Consider the following 13,601-nt stretch of genomic DNA (forward strand, 5'->3'; position numbering starts at 1 on the left):
TGATTTAAAAAATGCCAAATACAAAGCAGAAGAGCTCCTTATCTCAAAAATACTAAACACTGGGATAACTTTTGTTTCCATTGCCTGTGAAGTCAGGTATGCGCCTCTTACGTTTTCTGAAGTTCAAAATTGATTTTAAATTATATGATATGCTTTTTCTATACAGGAAACTGTTAAATTTTGAAGTATAGTATGTAAAAATCTAGAAGTAGAGGAAGATGCCCCATGCAGTGCTGTTAGGAAGCTGCAATCTTTCCATATGCTCTCCAGTATTCCACTTAGAGCCAGGCGGGAGAGTATCATGTTGGATCTGACAGCTGTCACTGGGAGAAATGGTATCCGTCTTCTGGGTTTGGCCATAATAATTTGGGAGGGAAATGCCAAATTAGCAGGGAAAGAAGAAACATTTCCTTTTGTAAACAATCTTACAAGATGATTACAATTTCTTTGAAGCTACTTAAAAATTCTGGTATTAGGATTCTGGTAGAGTAAATGCAGACAAGATGGATTTGTAGAAGTAGTAGCTGATGGGCAGTGAAAGATGCATGATTAACCATTTTGTTTTGTTCAGTTTGTTTCATCAAGTGTTGTGTATATTCTGTTTTTGAAACCTAAAGTGTGTATATATATGTTTGTCATTTTGAGTGGATGCTTTCTGTTATTTACAGTAGGGTATAATTATACACAGACTCTGACAAATACAGTAGTGTTGTAGAGTCTGTTTTTAGGCTCAGACATTTGTGAGCCTAAATGAAATTAAATTTTAATTTGTGATTATGATCTAATGTGCCAACACTTAGCCAAGCTATGAGCAAGAAAGTCTTTCAGGGAAACAATGCTATCAACCTCATGCATAGCCTGGTACTAAACAAGGTTCATCTGTACCAGGACAGGGCGTTCTGCTGGTTGTTTTTTTTTTCCCCTCTGTCCACTTAGTTTCCTCTGTTCTAGACAGACAGGATGAGTTGGTGAGGTAGAACACATAGTTGCTGGACTGGAACAAATTGTTTATTTTCCATTGTTTGTAATCATGCATGACTTATGCTTGTTGTGGTTTGTTTTGTGGTGTTTTTTTTTTTTTTTAAACTGGGATTTTCCATTTATACTCCACCGAGAATCAGTGTTGTTCACTATTGGAAAGGCTGCCTTTGGAGTTCAGTTTTTCTTCTGATTAGGGTAGTCCCACCGACCACACAGCAGGCTAACTACGCCTGTGTCCTTCCTCCCCACTTCTGAGCCTCCAGTCACTGCCAAAAGGCTATTGATGGTCATTAATCCTTAAGAATGAAGTAGCATCTGAAAAGGAGCGAGCAAAGCTGAAACAAATGCTGTGCTCAGAGTCAGTTTACAGCAATGACATATACTCAAACCAAAACATTGCCATGTAAAGATACCCAACGCTAAGCTGAGATGCTCAATGTTTTCTGAGGTACTATGTCTGAATCTTCAGTTTATCTGCATTATAACTTCTGTAGTGATAACCTTGGGTTCGCTGTAGTGTTTCACCTCCTTTGCCCTCTGTGTGGCTTCTAGCAGCATGTTTTGCACTGTACCTTGCATTTCCTTACATTAAACACATCTTTCAGTGTCTCGAGACAAGGATGTGTTTTTCTGCCTCCGGCAAATCACTGGCTGTATCATTCTCCTGTTAATAAGACTTCCCCCCCCCCGCTCTGGTTAGAGGTCAATCTGAAGTGCAGGAAAGAATGATTATGATAACAGGAGGAAACAGGAAGAATCATGCTTTCTTTTTCAATCTGTTTTTTATTATTGTTTTAATGTAAAACATTGTTTCAATTAAATGCTGACCTGTGCAGTGGTGTGTGAGTGCACATGCTGAAATGAATTCAGGCTTTGTTTGAAAAGCTGTGACCTCTTTATTCCTGTTTTGGATCAAGGCTGTTGCATTTCATACCTGCTGCTGAGGACTGAAATTTCACTTGTACTCCTAGTAGCACAGGCAGAAATGGTCCTTAAGAGCACTGCTCTCCTTGGGTGTTTTTATGTGCTGTTCTCTCAATTTTTTTTTAAATAAAGTTGTTTTTAAGAATTCACCACATCATGGAGAAAAGATAACCATGACACGATTAAAATGCATCAAATGGGCACTAGGCTAAACTGGTACCTGATGTAGCAGATATGTATAGAAACAAGGCGCAGAGATCCTTATCAGTTGCTTGCTTTCTCTATGACTTAATTTCATGCTATGCTATTTTAGTCTTTCATTTTTTTAAAGTGAGAGTGCCAGATGAATTGACTTTGCCAAAAAGAAAATGTAGGACTCAACCCCAATACCTGCTTCCACACCCTGAAGTGTTAGCTGCAATGACACTAGAATAAGATGTTGAGTTTGTTATTTGCTTGGATGTAAATTTTAAATCTGGGGGAGTTAATCTGTATTGTCTTGCTTAAGTTTTTTGTTTGCTTAAAACGAACTGTTTCAGAGGAAGGAAGAAGGGGGGGGAGGAATAACATGAAAATTGTCTGGGTTGTTAAAATGAGTCAGTTGTATTTTATACTTGTCCTCTGGTGACCAGATTTTCATTTTTCTCCTTGGCCTCATGGAATGTTTTTATTTATATATCTTATTAGTTCTGGATGTTCTGTGCAAGGGGAAACCTGAATTACAAACTTTTTTTTTCATTATTGTATTAAGAGCCTGGGTATTGAATGCAGGTGCTCAGACTCTGCCATAATTGGCAGTTTATGGAGAGACACCAGCTGTACTGCTTCACAGGGGAGATATTATATCTCTTCACACGTTGTATATATTGTAGGAAATGCAGAATTCCTGTAATTGTCAGAAACTTTGCATGTCTGCATCTACCAGTGCCTCTGTAGAAAAAAAGACAACAATCTGCTGAAAGTTAAAACCATGTCTATTTTCAGAAATGGCTTATCCCTTTTATTGTCCTTTCATGTAGCACTAATTGATGTTTTGTTTGGTTAAATATAGAAAAGATTTAGCAAATATTTGTCTTTTTATGGTCATGCAAGGCGAACTGGTGTACTAACTGCCTCTTTTTTTTGTAACACATGACAGGTTATATTACATATCTGCATGTGTGTATACAAGATTATACTCATCATGTAATATTACACTAAATCACATCTTTACAGTTTCAGTTCACAGAACAGAGTTCGAAGTAGGAGCAATAGAACTCCAAATTATATTAGACCTTAAAAGGCATAATTATAGAGTGGGAAAACCATGATGCTTCTGGGCATCTTACACAGTGGGAGCCGTAGTTGCTCCCTCTGGGGAATGCCTGGGAGCTGCAGATGGTACCGCTTGGTCCTGCCTGAGGACTATTGATATATTGATGTGCAAGTGGGTGGGACCTGAGTGGCTTTTGAAGGATTGAATTATAGGGGGAAGCTAGGCATTAGTATCAAGATTTATAGGTATTGTATGTGAGTGATTTGGCCAAACAAAGGAGAAGGTAAAAGCTATGCCTGTGTTTGAAAAGTGTGATCGCTGAAGGGAATGAAGAGCTGTTGAGTGTTGCAGGGAATGTTTGTTGTGTATCAAGAAAAATATAAGTGTCTGGCACCTTATTAGATAGCAAAATAGGGTTCCAATGAAAGTAAAAGAAATCTCATCAGTTTGTTTTTAAGAGCAGCTTGGAAAACACAGCCCTAGTAATAGAGGAATGGACAAGGCTGCAAATGCCTTATGTGAGCTGATTTAACGTTTGCCTTGAATGTTCATTATCCCTCTTCCTCTGTGGTTTAGAAATGTGTTGGATCGATGTGTGGACATTTGGAGGTTTTGTCCTGGTAGCTTCATCTCTGGGAACGCAGGGGCAAGGCTGTTTCATTCTGTCTTTTGGAACAGATTTAGTTTATATTCTGTCTGTGGTCATTAAATCCCCTTTTTCTTGCTCTCTCATCGGAAGTGTCTTGCATGTTTTTTGACCTAGTTGAGGCCTGGCATTGAGACATTCTTTTGAACATCGTTTCCTTTCCAGACCTGCTGTGTGTTTGTGTTGTACATTTTGTGTTTGTGATTACCAGGAGGAAGTCTACATATTTCCATGTTTTCTTTTGTTTTTAATAGGTTTGTACGCATTGCGGAGAGCACTGGGGAAAAGACCTAACCTATTAGACAACGAGGTGGCTGGGTCAGTGATGATTGCTTTCAATGACTTCCTGCAGGGGATGAATGATGTCAGGCCCAGCGCCATGAGGGAGGTGGCAGTCGATGTGCCAAAAGTAAGTTATTTTTTGCAATATGCTAGCAACATTGTTAGAGCCATATTAAGAGTTGCAGTTAGGTGTTGAAATGCCCTACCGAAAGAGAGAAATTTTTGGGAAGTGGAAGCCTCAAAATAACAATAAATATTGTGCATCCTCTTTTTGTTTGCATATTTTTTTGTTTAATTATAATTTTGAAGACCTATTTACAAAAGCTGAAGTTCCTCATCCTGTAGGAAGAATTTGTAGTGCAGGAGCATACCTCCTGATCTGTAGTTCTATATGCTGAGTGGGTTAATGGATAGCCCTGAAAGCTGGAGCCTTTTGTAAAGCAGACACAAACTTAAGCAGAAACTAACTGTTAGCATTTGTAACCGAAGTATATTGGAACAAAGTTTTAAAGAGATTGATTGCTGTGATTTTATGTAAAGCGGTTGACTAATTCTCTAAGCAGTTCATACTGCTGTGACGTGAATAGTGGCATTACATGGTTTTAACTGAGGGCAGAATTAGGTACAGTAGGTAGGTTATCACTGCCAAGCGGTTACCCATCAGGGGCTGTCATTGTATGAACAGTTCTTTTCGCAGTGCCAGGTTCTTTATCCTGCTGACTGCCTTCTCAGTTATCTATTACAGTAGTTCAGTAGCAGACACAACATAAATTGGGCCAGGGAACTGATCTGCTTTAAGACGACTCTGAGCTGGCTTAAGAAGATTCAGCAAAAGAAAATGTTGTGTTTAATCTTGCTAAATCTTGACTCTGTCAGCCATTATGCTGGTGTTTCTCAGCAGCTCCCCAAGTCCTAGAAGAAAACATTTATGTATCATTGCATGAAGATGAGTCATCTGGGAATTAGATTGCACAACTGTAGACCCTTATTCCCAAACTATAGGAATGGGAAATAAAATCTGCGAACAGGATGCTGCACACAGCCAGCTCGGATATCACACTTGGCTTGTTAAGAGCCCACGCTGTGCAGTGAAGTGCTGGGTGGAAATGCCTGGGCTGGCCCCATATAGCTTTTCCTGGAAACGGTGTAGTGGCATCAATATCCGCAAGGGCTAATTAGTTCTGCTGAGAACCGGAGTTACTAATTCTCTTGTTGCATATTGTGCTACTGGCCCTTGGGCTTACGTCATTGTCACTGTACTGTGCCTTTTAGACATACCAATCCATTTGGAACCAGATGGAGTGCTGCTAAACAGCACAAGACAGACAGACAGAAGTGAGGTCTCCAGGTACTGCAGGAAATCTGTTCTGAATCCATGTCAACCTACTACTCAGGCTCCTGTTGTCCACTAAACCATCCTGCCAATGGCTTCCTTGATTGTCACTTGCTTTTATTTGTTAAACACCAGCAGAGTCACTGGAATACTGCTGAAATGCATTGCTTTATTGAAGGAAAGATAACATACTGCAGATTCCTTTTGCGCTGACAGGACCCGCATTTTTACAAAATAATGCGTATTCTGTGAAGATGTAGGGTAAATTTCAGGCCATCTGCTTGGTGCCTGAGGTGAGTTTAAAGCGGAATCTACAGTACCGGATGCAACAGATTTTGTGTCCTCCCACATCACCTACCAAAGGAGGTGCTGGAATTCAGTTTAACCATTATTTTGGGCTGCTGAGCTACCAGCTTACCAAGATGAAGGTACCTGTGCATGCTCAGAAGCAGTGTGAATATCTGGGAATACTGACATGACTGTCCATGAAAATCACAGTACTATAAATCCAGCATTGTAACACCACCACCCTCAAGGCGAATTACTCCATTACCATTTGTATTTGAGGTGGGAAAGTGCCCTAAGTCAGCTCAAATCCATGGGTTAGTTGAAGGAACTTGGTTATGCTGCGGCTAGGTGGCCAGGATGGCCAAATTGTTTCATCAACATGAGCTTGTTCTCTGAAATCTGTGGACCTTTGAGTAAGCTGTAAAGAAAACTTCCTTTTCAAATCAGTCTTTGCTTGGCACTAGTTGCTTTGCTGTTTAGAAGGCTAATAGGCTAAATTGCTCTCATGCAGTCTTTTGTCTTATTTAAAACCTAGAAAAAACTCTTGTTGTGTGTATAGTTGGGGTAGTAGCTAAAGAACAAGGAGATATATTAGAAGTGACTTGTTCAGGTGGCCTCAAGCAAGTCACTTCATGGTGTATGAGGGTATTTGATAACCTTTATGGAACGCTTTGCAGTCTGCTTTTGAAAAGAGCTCAGTGATAAGCTAGTTATTAGGGGGTTTGTCATCGACATAAATTGAGCTTCTTTTTTTTTCTTTTATTCCAAGCATACTCAAAATTACTGGTGTGGAAAATAGCCAAAATGAAGTGAGTTTGGGGTGGTAGACAGAAAGTGAGGCTGTGTTGGAGGTGGAGGTGCCACCACATTTGGGTTTTTGTGTTCCTTTTTGCATTCCTTTGTCCTTCCAGTGGTGTCTGGATTGCCGTGCGCATTGCCTGTGACCAAGGCAAATGCAAAATACTTGCTGCTAGGTTCCATGTAGTATCTTGTTTTCTGTTTTTAGAGAATCGTTCTTGAACTTTGCTATGTGTTACAAACTTTTTAGAAAGCTGCTTTTTCTGCAGCAGGGATTTAGGAGAGAGGGGATGCACGTTATAAATCAGGAAGTTAATACTTTAGTTCTTTGGAGAGTTGCACTGTAGTTGCCGTTCCTCCCTCTCCTATGGGTCTTCCTGAAATTTTTGTACAGTGTGATAGGTTTTGGTTGCCCGTTTCACTCCCTTTACTGTAATTCAATGCTCAGATTTGTGTCTTTGCAGCCAAAAGGTTCTGGATGAGACATCCTTTGCATGTCTGCTTTATTTCTTTATTGCTGCTGCTTGACAGCCTCTGGGGAGTTGCTGCTCTGCATCGTATTCTGAGCTCTGTTGACCTGGGGAGAGCTAAAGATTACGGCAGTAATGAAATCTTGGTGTCTTACACACTGTAGCAGAGCACTGTCTTTGCATGTGTAAGCTCAGCCCCAAGGCTAGTCTTTAAAACAATTTCCACAGTGACAGAGTATCACACTTCATTGCTTATGTTGCAAAAAAACTTTCTATTGAGTTTGTGTGCAGGTAAAAGAAGTGTAGCTAGCTGTCTGAATGCGCGCGTTAGAATTTGTGTTAATTGCAGCTGGGAAATCACTGAGAATTTTTGTGCAACACTAATCCATCTAGTTTTTCCAAGCTTATATGTATCTAAAGGAATTCTTACTTGTGACTGTTTTATTGTTGGTGGACTGTTTGGGGGTTTTTTCCCCGCTACTTATCTCTATCCTTTTGAAATGAGGAAAAAAAAAAAAAAAATGTTCTGTTTAGGACTTGACCAGAATGTGAAGGTAGTGTTTTATTAGTTATTTTTGCTTTTAATACCATTGCTGCTTGAATTCCATACCTTGTATTATATCCATTCTAAGTAATCTGAATTTTTGACTGGTTAATTTTCTTTTTCAACTCTTAACAGGCAAGCTCACATTTAGTGGCCCTGTTTGTATGTCCTGACCCAGTTGTCTCCCTTTCCTCCCCTTCTTGATTTTAAATGCAAGCAAAATCAGAATAAGTCTCTAGATGACTGAAAACAACCTTCATGTACACCTTTTCTGTACAATTCTATCACTTGTCTGGATGTATGACATATACTGGGTCTGAAAAATCATTTGAATAATGCCTCAGGAGACTTGTGCAATATTCTGAATATTTGCAAGAGGATAAAAATAACTTTTAGGTGTTTTCTCCCAACTTTTTTTATGTGTGTGAAGTATTGCTAGTGGATTTTGCCTTCTGTTACTGAAAGTTATAGGGAATTCCTGATTGCTTGCTTAATTTTAAGAAGTTCTTGTTCATGCTTGTCAAAATCTTTGTCTAGCTAGAAAGACATGGTGATAGGAATAAGTAGTCCATGCTTTACGAGGTATGAGTAAGGATCGATACTGAAAAATGAGAACAAGCTTATGTTATATGTCTTCTTCCCTAAGAAAAAGGTGTTTAAAATTGCCAAGATTTAGTTCTGTGCAGTTTACAGAGCTGCTAGGTAGAATTAAGGGTTGTAGGATTACGTAATACTTATCTTCAAAATGAAATTTAAAACACTGACAGTCAGATCTGACTTAGAAACACCAGCTTTTAGAATAAGGGAAGATTGGGATTAACTGTCCTGAGTTTAATTATATTATTTAACCATGAAATTTGAGTGAAAAGCAGTAGTCTGCATGGGTGGAGCAGTGGCAAGATGCAAGTGAGGTATCTGACGCACGTCTTCACTTTTTATGAACTTGAATGTTTGCTTCATTGTCATTAAAAATCTGCAGGTGGATTTCTGTCTCTTATTGTGAAAACTCAGGCAGGAAAGGAGGATTCTTCTTACCGTTAAGCGCTTAACTGAGGTGCCTAAATTGGACACCACCTTGCCGTATGTTCCCTCTAAAGGAAAGAGAGAAACTGGGTGTCTGACTTCTGAAAGAGAGTTTGTACTAGAGCTGAATTGCTCCGTGAAGGTGTGTCTATTTTGGCTGCGTTAGTAGCCCAAGATACTCAGCTCAAAGTCTGGTGATAGGAATTCATGCTTGTGTTTCCCTCTCCTTTCCAGAGTGTTATGGAGTTTCTCCCTTTACTGTTTTCGTTGAATTTCAACACTTTCATTTCAAGACCACAGACTTGTGCACAGCCTGTTTTCATCTGTTTGCTACCATTCCTTTAATCGGATTTGTGCAGTTAGTCTTGCTTGTAGCATGAAGCAGCACTTCAGAAGGAAATATTGGCAAGTTGCAAAAGTTGGCTCACAAGTTAGCAGAAATGGCACGCTGCTTTGGTAATGCCCCTGCTAAAATGCTTTCCTCCCCTTGCTACTGGGATACTCTGCTGTGTCTGATTCAGTCTTCACTTCACTATGACCTTTACTGAGTTTGTGTTTCTTTTCTGTTTTTCTTTTTTTTTTTTTTTCCCCATAAGGGAATCTTGCCTTTGGCAGATCCCTCTGCCCTCAAATCCTTCTTAGCAGTCAGTGGTGATCTGCTCTACATATTTCATACTTCCTCAGGCTTATAAAGTAATTATTTAAGAACCAGAAGCTGCTGGTCACTAAGAAAGAGGTTGGGTTTTTTTTTTCCTAGAGTTCCTGTAACATATTCCTGGTGTGATGCAGATGATGTTCTGCAGGCAGCAGACTGGCAGCTATTTCTGAGGGGTTGACCCATGCATTTTGATCTTTGGTGTTTGTTCTCTGCTGTCTTTGTAATTTTCTTCTGTGTCAAAGACTGTCAATCGAGGAGAAGTTTTATTTGGTTTGTAGTTTGCTTGGACTTTCCCAAAAGTGCTTGCACCAAATCCAAATGCTCTTTTTCTTCCATTTCAGTAGTAGACTGAATTGGCTCTGTCAGGGACTTTCTACTTTTAATTTCCACTCTGTGTACTGGTATCAGAAAAATGGCAACAGGGACAAGCCAGGAGGGACACCAGTTTTCAAGTCAGGAGAAAGGCGATGCATTGCCTCTTAGGAATACCCTGCTTGCCTTTCAAGTGTAGCTGACTTTCCAGAGCCAAAGTGTGATTTATGTCTGATAAATTTTTGGAAGAGTGTTTTAAGGCAGAAGATCATTTGATTTAAGTGCATCTTGACATGTTTAATATTTGAAGTGGATGGGAATGGATGGTGACAGGGCGAAGAACAGGCCAGGGGATGTGGGGAAAAGTCTCAGGCATGTTGAGAGCAATGCGAGGAGAGGTGTAGCAGGTTTTAGATCCATGTGCTGTTTTGTGTAGGACGTATTAGTTCTGTCTTCATATATGCCTGACGAGCTTGTTCTGTGTCTTCAGCAGAGCAAATTTAACTGCAGTTGGGTGTGAGTGTTGCTGTTTTGTGTGTAGTTTTTCTTCTGTGTAGCTACTTGTCTGTTTGGAGGATTGTTTGTTTTTAAGCTTGTAGTCAAATCTCTAATGCCTAAGTCTTGTATGAGAGTGATAGTGTTGGCAAGTGGAGGAACCCTCAAAACTTCTAACGCTCAGTCCCGTTCAGCTTAGTGGGGTTATACAGTTGGGATCAGAGCCTTACTCTGCAGCTATAAATAAAACCAGCTTGGGTTCATACAGCCCTTTGCTTCAGGGAAGACATCAAAGTAATTTTACAAATTCTGCATCAGCATCACATTAAAAAACAAGGGAACTGAGTTCTGACTTTGCTAGTGATCACGCAAAGTGTTGCTGCCTGTGTAATCATGCTGTCATTTTATTGTTATTTTTCTGTACTTTGTTATTGACCTTTGAAGTAGAGACAAAATATTTTACCTGCATCTGCCAGCATAAAGTGAGTCTAATCCCATTTATGTTGTGTGACTTCATTAATAATTGCTTCTTGTTTAAAAAAGCTTTTTTGAAGAAGTGACTTGTTAAAAACAACTTAATGAAATAACCAGTATGCATTCTATGGAGCATTTTTGTTTTCTTTTTTAATACTTTTGCTCCACTGTCTAAATTCAGCAAAATTTTCTGCTTTGCAGGTATCTTGGTCAGACATAGGAGGACTGGAAGATGTCAAGCTGAAATTGAAGCAGGCAGTTGAATGGCCCCTCAAGCATCCCGACTCCTTCACCCGAATGGGGATTCAGCCTCCAAAAGGTGTGCTGCTTTACGGACCTCCTGGGTGCTCAAAAACAATGATAGCAAAAGCTTTGGCTCATGAAAGTGGTCTCAACTTCTTGGCAGTCAAGGTAGGGTATTTAGTCTTACATTTTCTTAACTCCTGCATGACAATTGATGTCTTACCAATTTCCACTGCTAGAATCCAGCGGCTCTTAGTTTCTGATCATTACAAATGCTACAGTGAACACCTTGTAAATATCAAGTAAGGTTTGTGTTTTCTTTTGAAAAAGACTAGTGCTTTCTTGTGTGCTTTTTAAAAATTATTTATTTATTTTATCACAGCACAGAAGTTGTGTTGGATGGCTGGGTAAGTTGCATAGTGACATCTTAATTATTGGCATTACTTAAAATTTTTTTAAAAATGGAAACAATGAAATTCTTAAAGCAATATAAATACAACTCTGGATAGTGGGTAGCTCTTCTTACTGTAATAATTACTTGCTTGCATGGAAATACTATCATCTCATCTTACATTCTTTTTTGTTCCTCAGGAAAGTCACTTTATTTTACTGTTCATGGTTCATGCAGACTTTTCTTGCCCTATTTGCCTTTTTTCAGGGGAAACAATTCTACTTCATCAGTTTTTAAGAAAGTTTGCAAAATCAGTTATATCTGGAGTACCCTTGGATAAGTGGGATATTCTCTCAGCATAAGAAACACTTCAAGTATAGAAAACTTTTGGATTTATTGCCCATGAATCAGTGTAATTGATTACTGTGGGTTGTATGGAAAATGCATGAATGGAAGTTATTTAATAATAAAACTGAGCTTCATCACATAGGAAGAAAAAAAAGAAGATAGCAGAGTGATTCCACATGGGGTAGCCTTGCAGCTGTGTCAGAATGTTAATGAAGTGCAAGAAAAAACATTTGTTTAAGTATTTTAAAAGTACCATCTCCTCAGCAGTGAGATCACGTCCCCTTGTCTGTTGACCATCTCTTTACTCACAAAGCCTTCTGTGTTGTTAGTTTCTACAGAGCTTCCTCCTCTGCCTATCCTTTCCAACACACTGTAAGTGTAGCTCCAGATCCTGTCCTCTCTGGGAGCAGGGGCGGTTGCACTGGCCCTCAGGCCAGCAGCCCCTCATTGCCTGTGCTTCCCGGTATTACAGACGGGCCTCTGGGTCATGGTCACATCAACAAGAGCAGCCTTGGAAACCTCAGCCCTTAAGAAACGCTACCTTTACCGCCTGTTCCATAAAGACAAAGTAGTTCTTTGTACTCCAGAGTTACTGGTAAACAAGGTAACCTTTTCCTCCTGCACTGCTTAAAAGAAAACATTCTTCTTTGTCTCGCCCAAAGCACTGATGCCTGAAAGGGTGGGGAAAAAACGTAGCAGTCAAAAACAAAACAAAAAACAAAAACCAAAAATGAAAAAAACCAACAAAAAAAATCCCAGACAAAAACCAGTTAAAAATGAACGCTGTTGCTATCCTGTATTCATCAGACATAGCTACATCAGACATTTTTTTACTGATGCAGTGAATTGTCCAGAAGTAAAAGGTGGCTCATGCTGAATAGGAGGTAGCTGAAGGTACACTGATATGCTTTTGTACAGTAATGCAGTGTTTCTTCACAGTGGAGTTCTGACGGTGCAAACCCCCCTGTCATTGACAAGCTGCAGCAGAAGTGGCTGGCTTGGGTGAACTGCATTTTATTCCCTGTTGGTTTAAATCCCTTGGCCTCGAACTGGTCGAATAGTCAATGTACAGATGTTTCAAGAAGCATAGCTCTGGAGCATGTCCAGCCTTGGATATGTTGACTCCAGGAAGGGAACATAGCCCACTTTCTCTACCTTCACATTTGCTTCCTGGACAGAAAAGGAGACATCCATCATGTACTAAATGTGTTAAACATCATTGTCTGTAGCACTTCTTAAAGCACAACAGGCATGAATTAATTTCCACTCTATGTTCCTGCAATAAATCCAAAGTAGATGAACTTGTGAGGGGTTTTTTTGTTGGAGAGGGGATTTTTCTTTTCTTGCTTATAGTCCTATTAATTTTCCCATTCTCTACGTTATGTCTCAAATATCTGTCCCTGGAGCTGATACTAGGCTTTTTGAAATGGAAGCGTATTTCTTGATAATTTACTTTTCAGACTTGCATTTTCCTTCCAGTCTCTCTTGCCCCAAATAAGTAATTTTGATGAAAAGTGTCTGCTGTACAGCCTGTAGAATATGTGTACTCTTTCAGGATAGTTCAGGTGGCTCAGGTTCTTGGGTCGGTCTTGAGAACAGACTGCAGACAGTCTGTGGGAGCAGGCTGCTGGATGCCGTCTTTCCCTGTGCCTGAAACCTGAGAGGAAATTGAGTACGTTACATGCAGTGCTTACTTGGTCCAGTGATTTTTGGAAGATGGACCTGTTATGTCTGCACGATACATTTAAGATACATGGGCACAGTAAGTCCAACTCTCTCAAGAAGTGCTGAACGTACTCTACTTGTCAAATTTGACTGCCCAGCTTGGGTGCAACAGGTATCACCCCTGCCCCAGCCTGCCTTCAGGAAGGCTTTGCACTATTTCCCAGATGTGTCTGTGCAATGTCTGTGCAATTTGGACAGCTGATTGTGTTAAATGAGGTACTTCAGCCGGGTTAAATGTAAGCTGTTAAACTGTGACATTTCCATGTGTGGTGGGCACGGCTGGTTGTCATCATGCTGTATGAGGCATGGTCAAAATGGCGCAGCCTCCAGCCCATATCTGACTTGCCTCTAATGAGGTTTGGAAGATGGGCAAAGTCTAGATGTAACTTCTGGGCAGAGGAGCTGAAGAAA

At 40.0% G+C, this 13,601-nt stretch overlaps 1 protein-coding gene across 1 annotated transcript in view; it reads left to right on the top strand.

The window, feature by feature from the left end:
• Positions 1-13,601, top strand: part of AFG2A (AAA ATPase AFG2A) — a 197,311-nt gene that overhangs the window by 22,856 nt on the left and 160,854 nt on the right. The window contains 2 exon segments of the mRNA XM_075751101.1: positions 4,061-4,215; positions 10,685-10,894. Coding sequence (XP_075607216.1) covers positions 4,061-4,215; positions 10,685-10,894 — 365 coding nt within the window.

This window comes from Balearica regulorum, chromosome 4 (assembly GCF_011004875.1).
Source record: "Balearica regulorum gibbericeps isolate bBalReg1 chromosome 4, bBalReg1.pri, whole genome shotgun sequence".
Classification (NCBI taxonomy): domain Eukaryota; kingdom Metazoa; phylum Chordata; class Aves; order Gruiformes; family Gruidae; genus Balearica; species Balearica regulorum.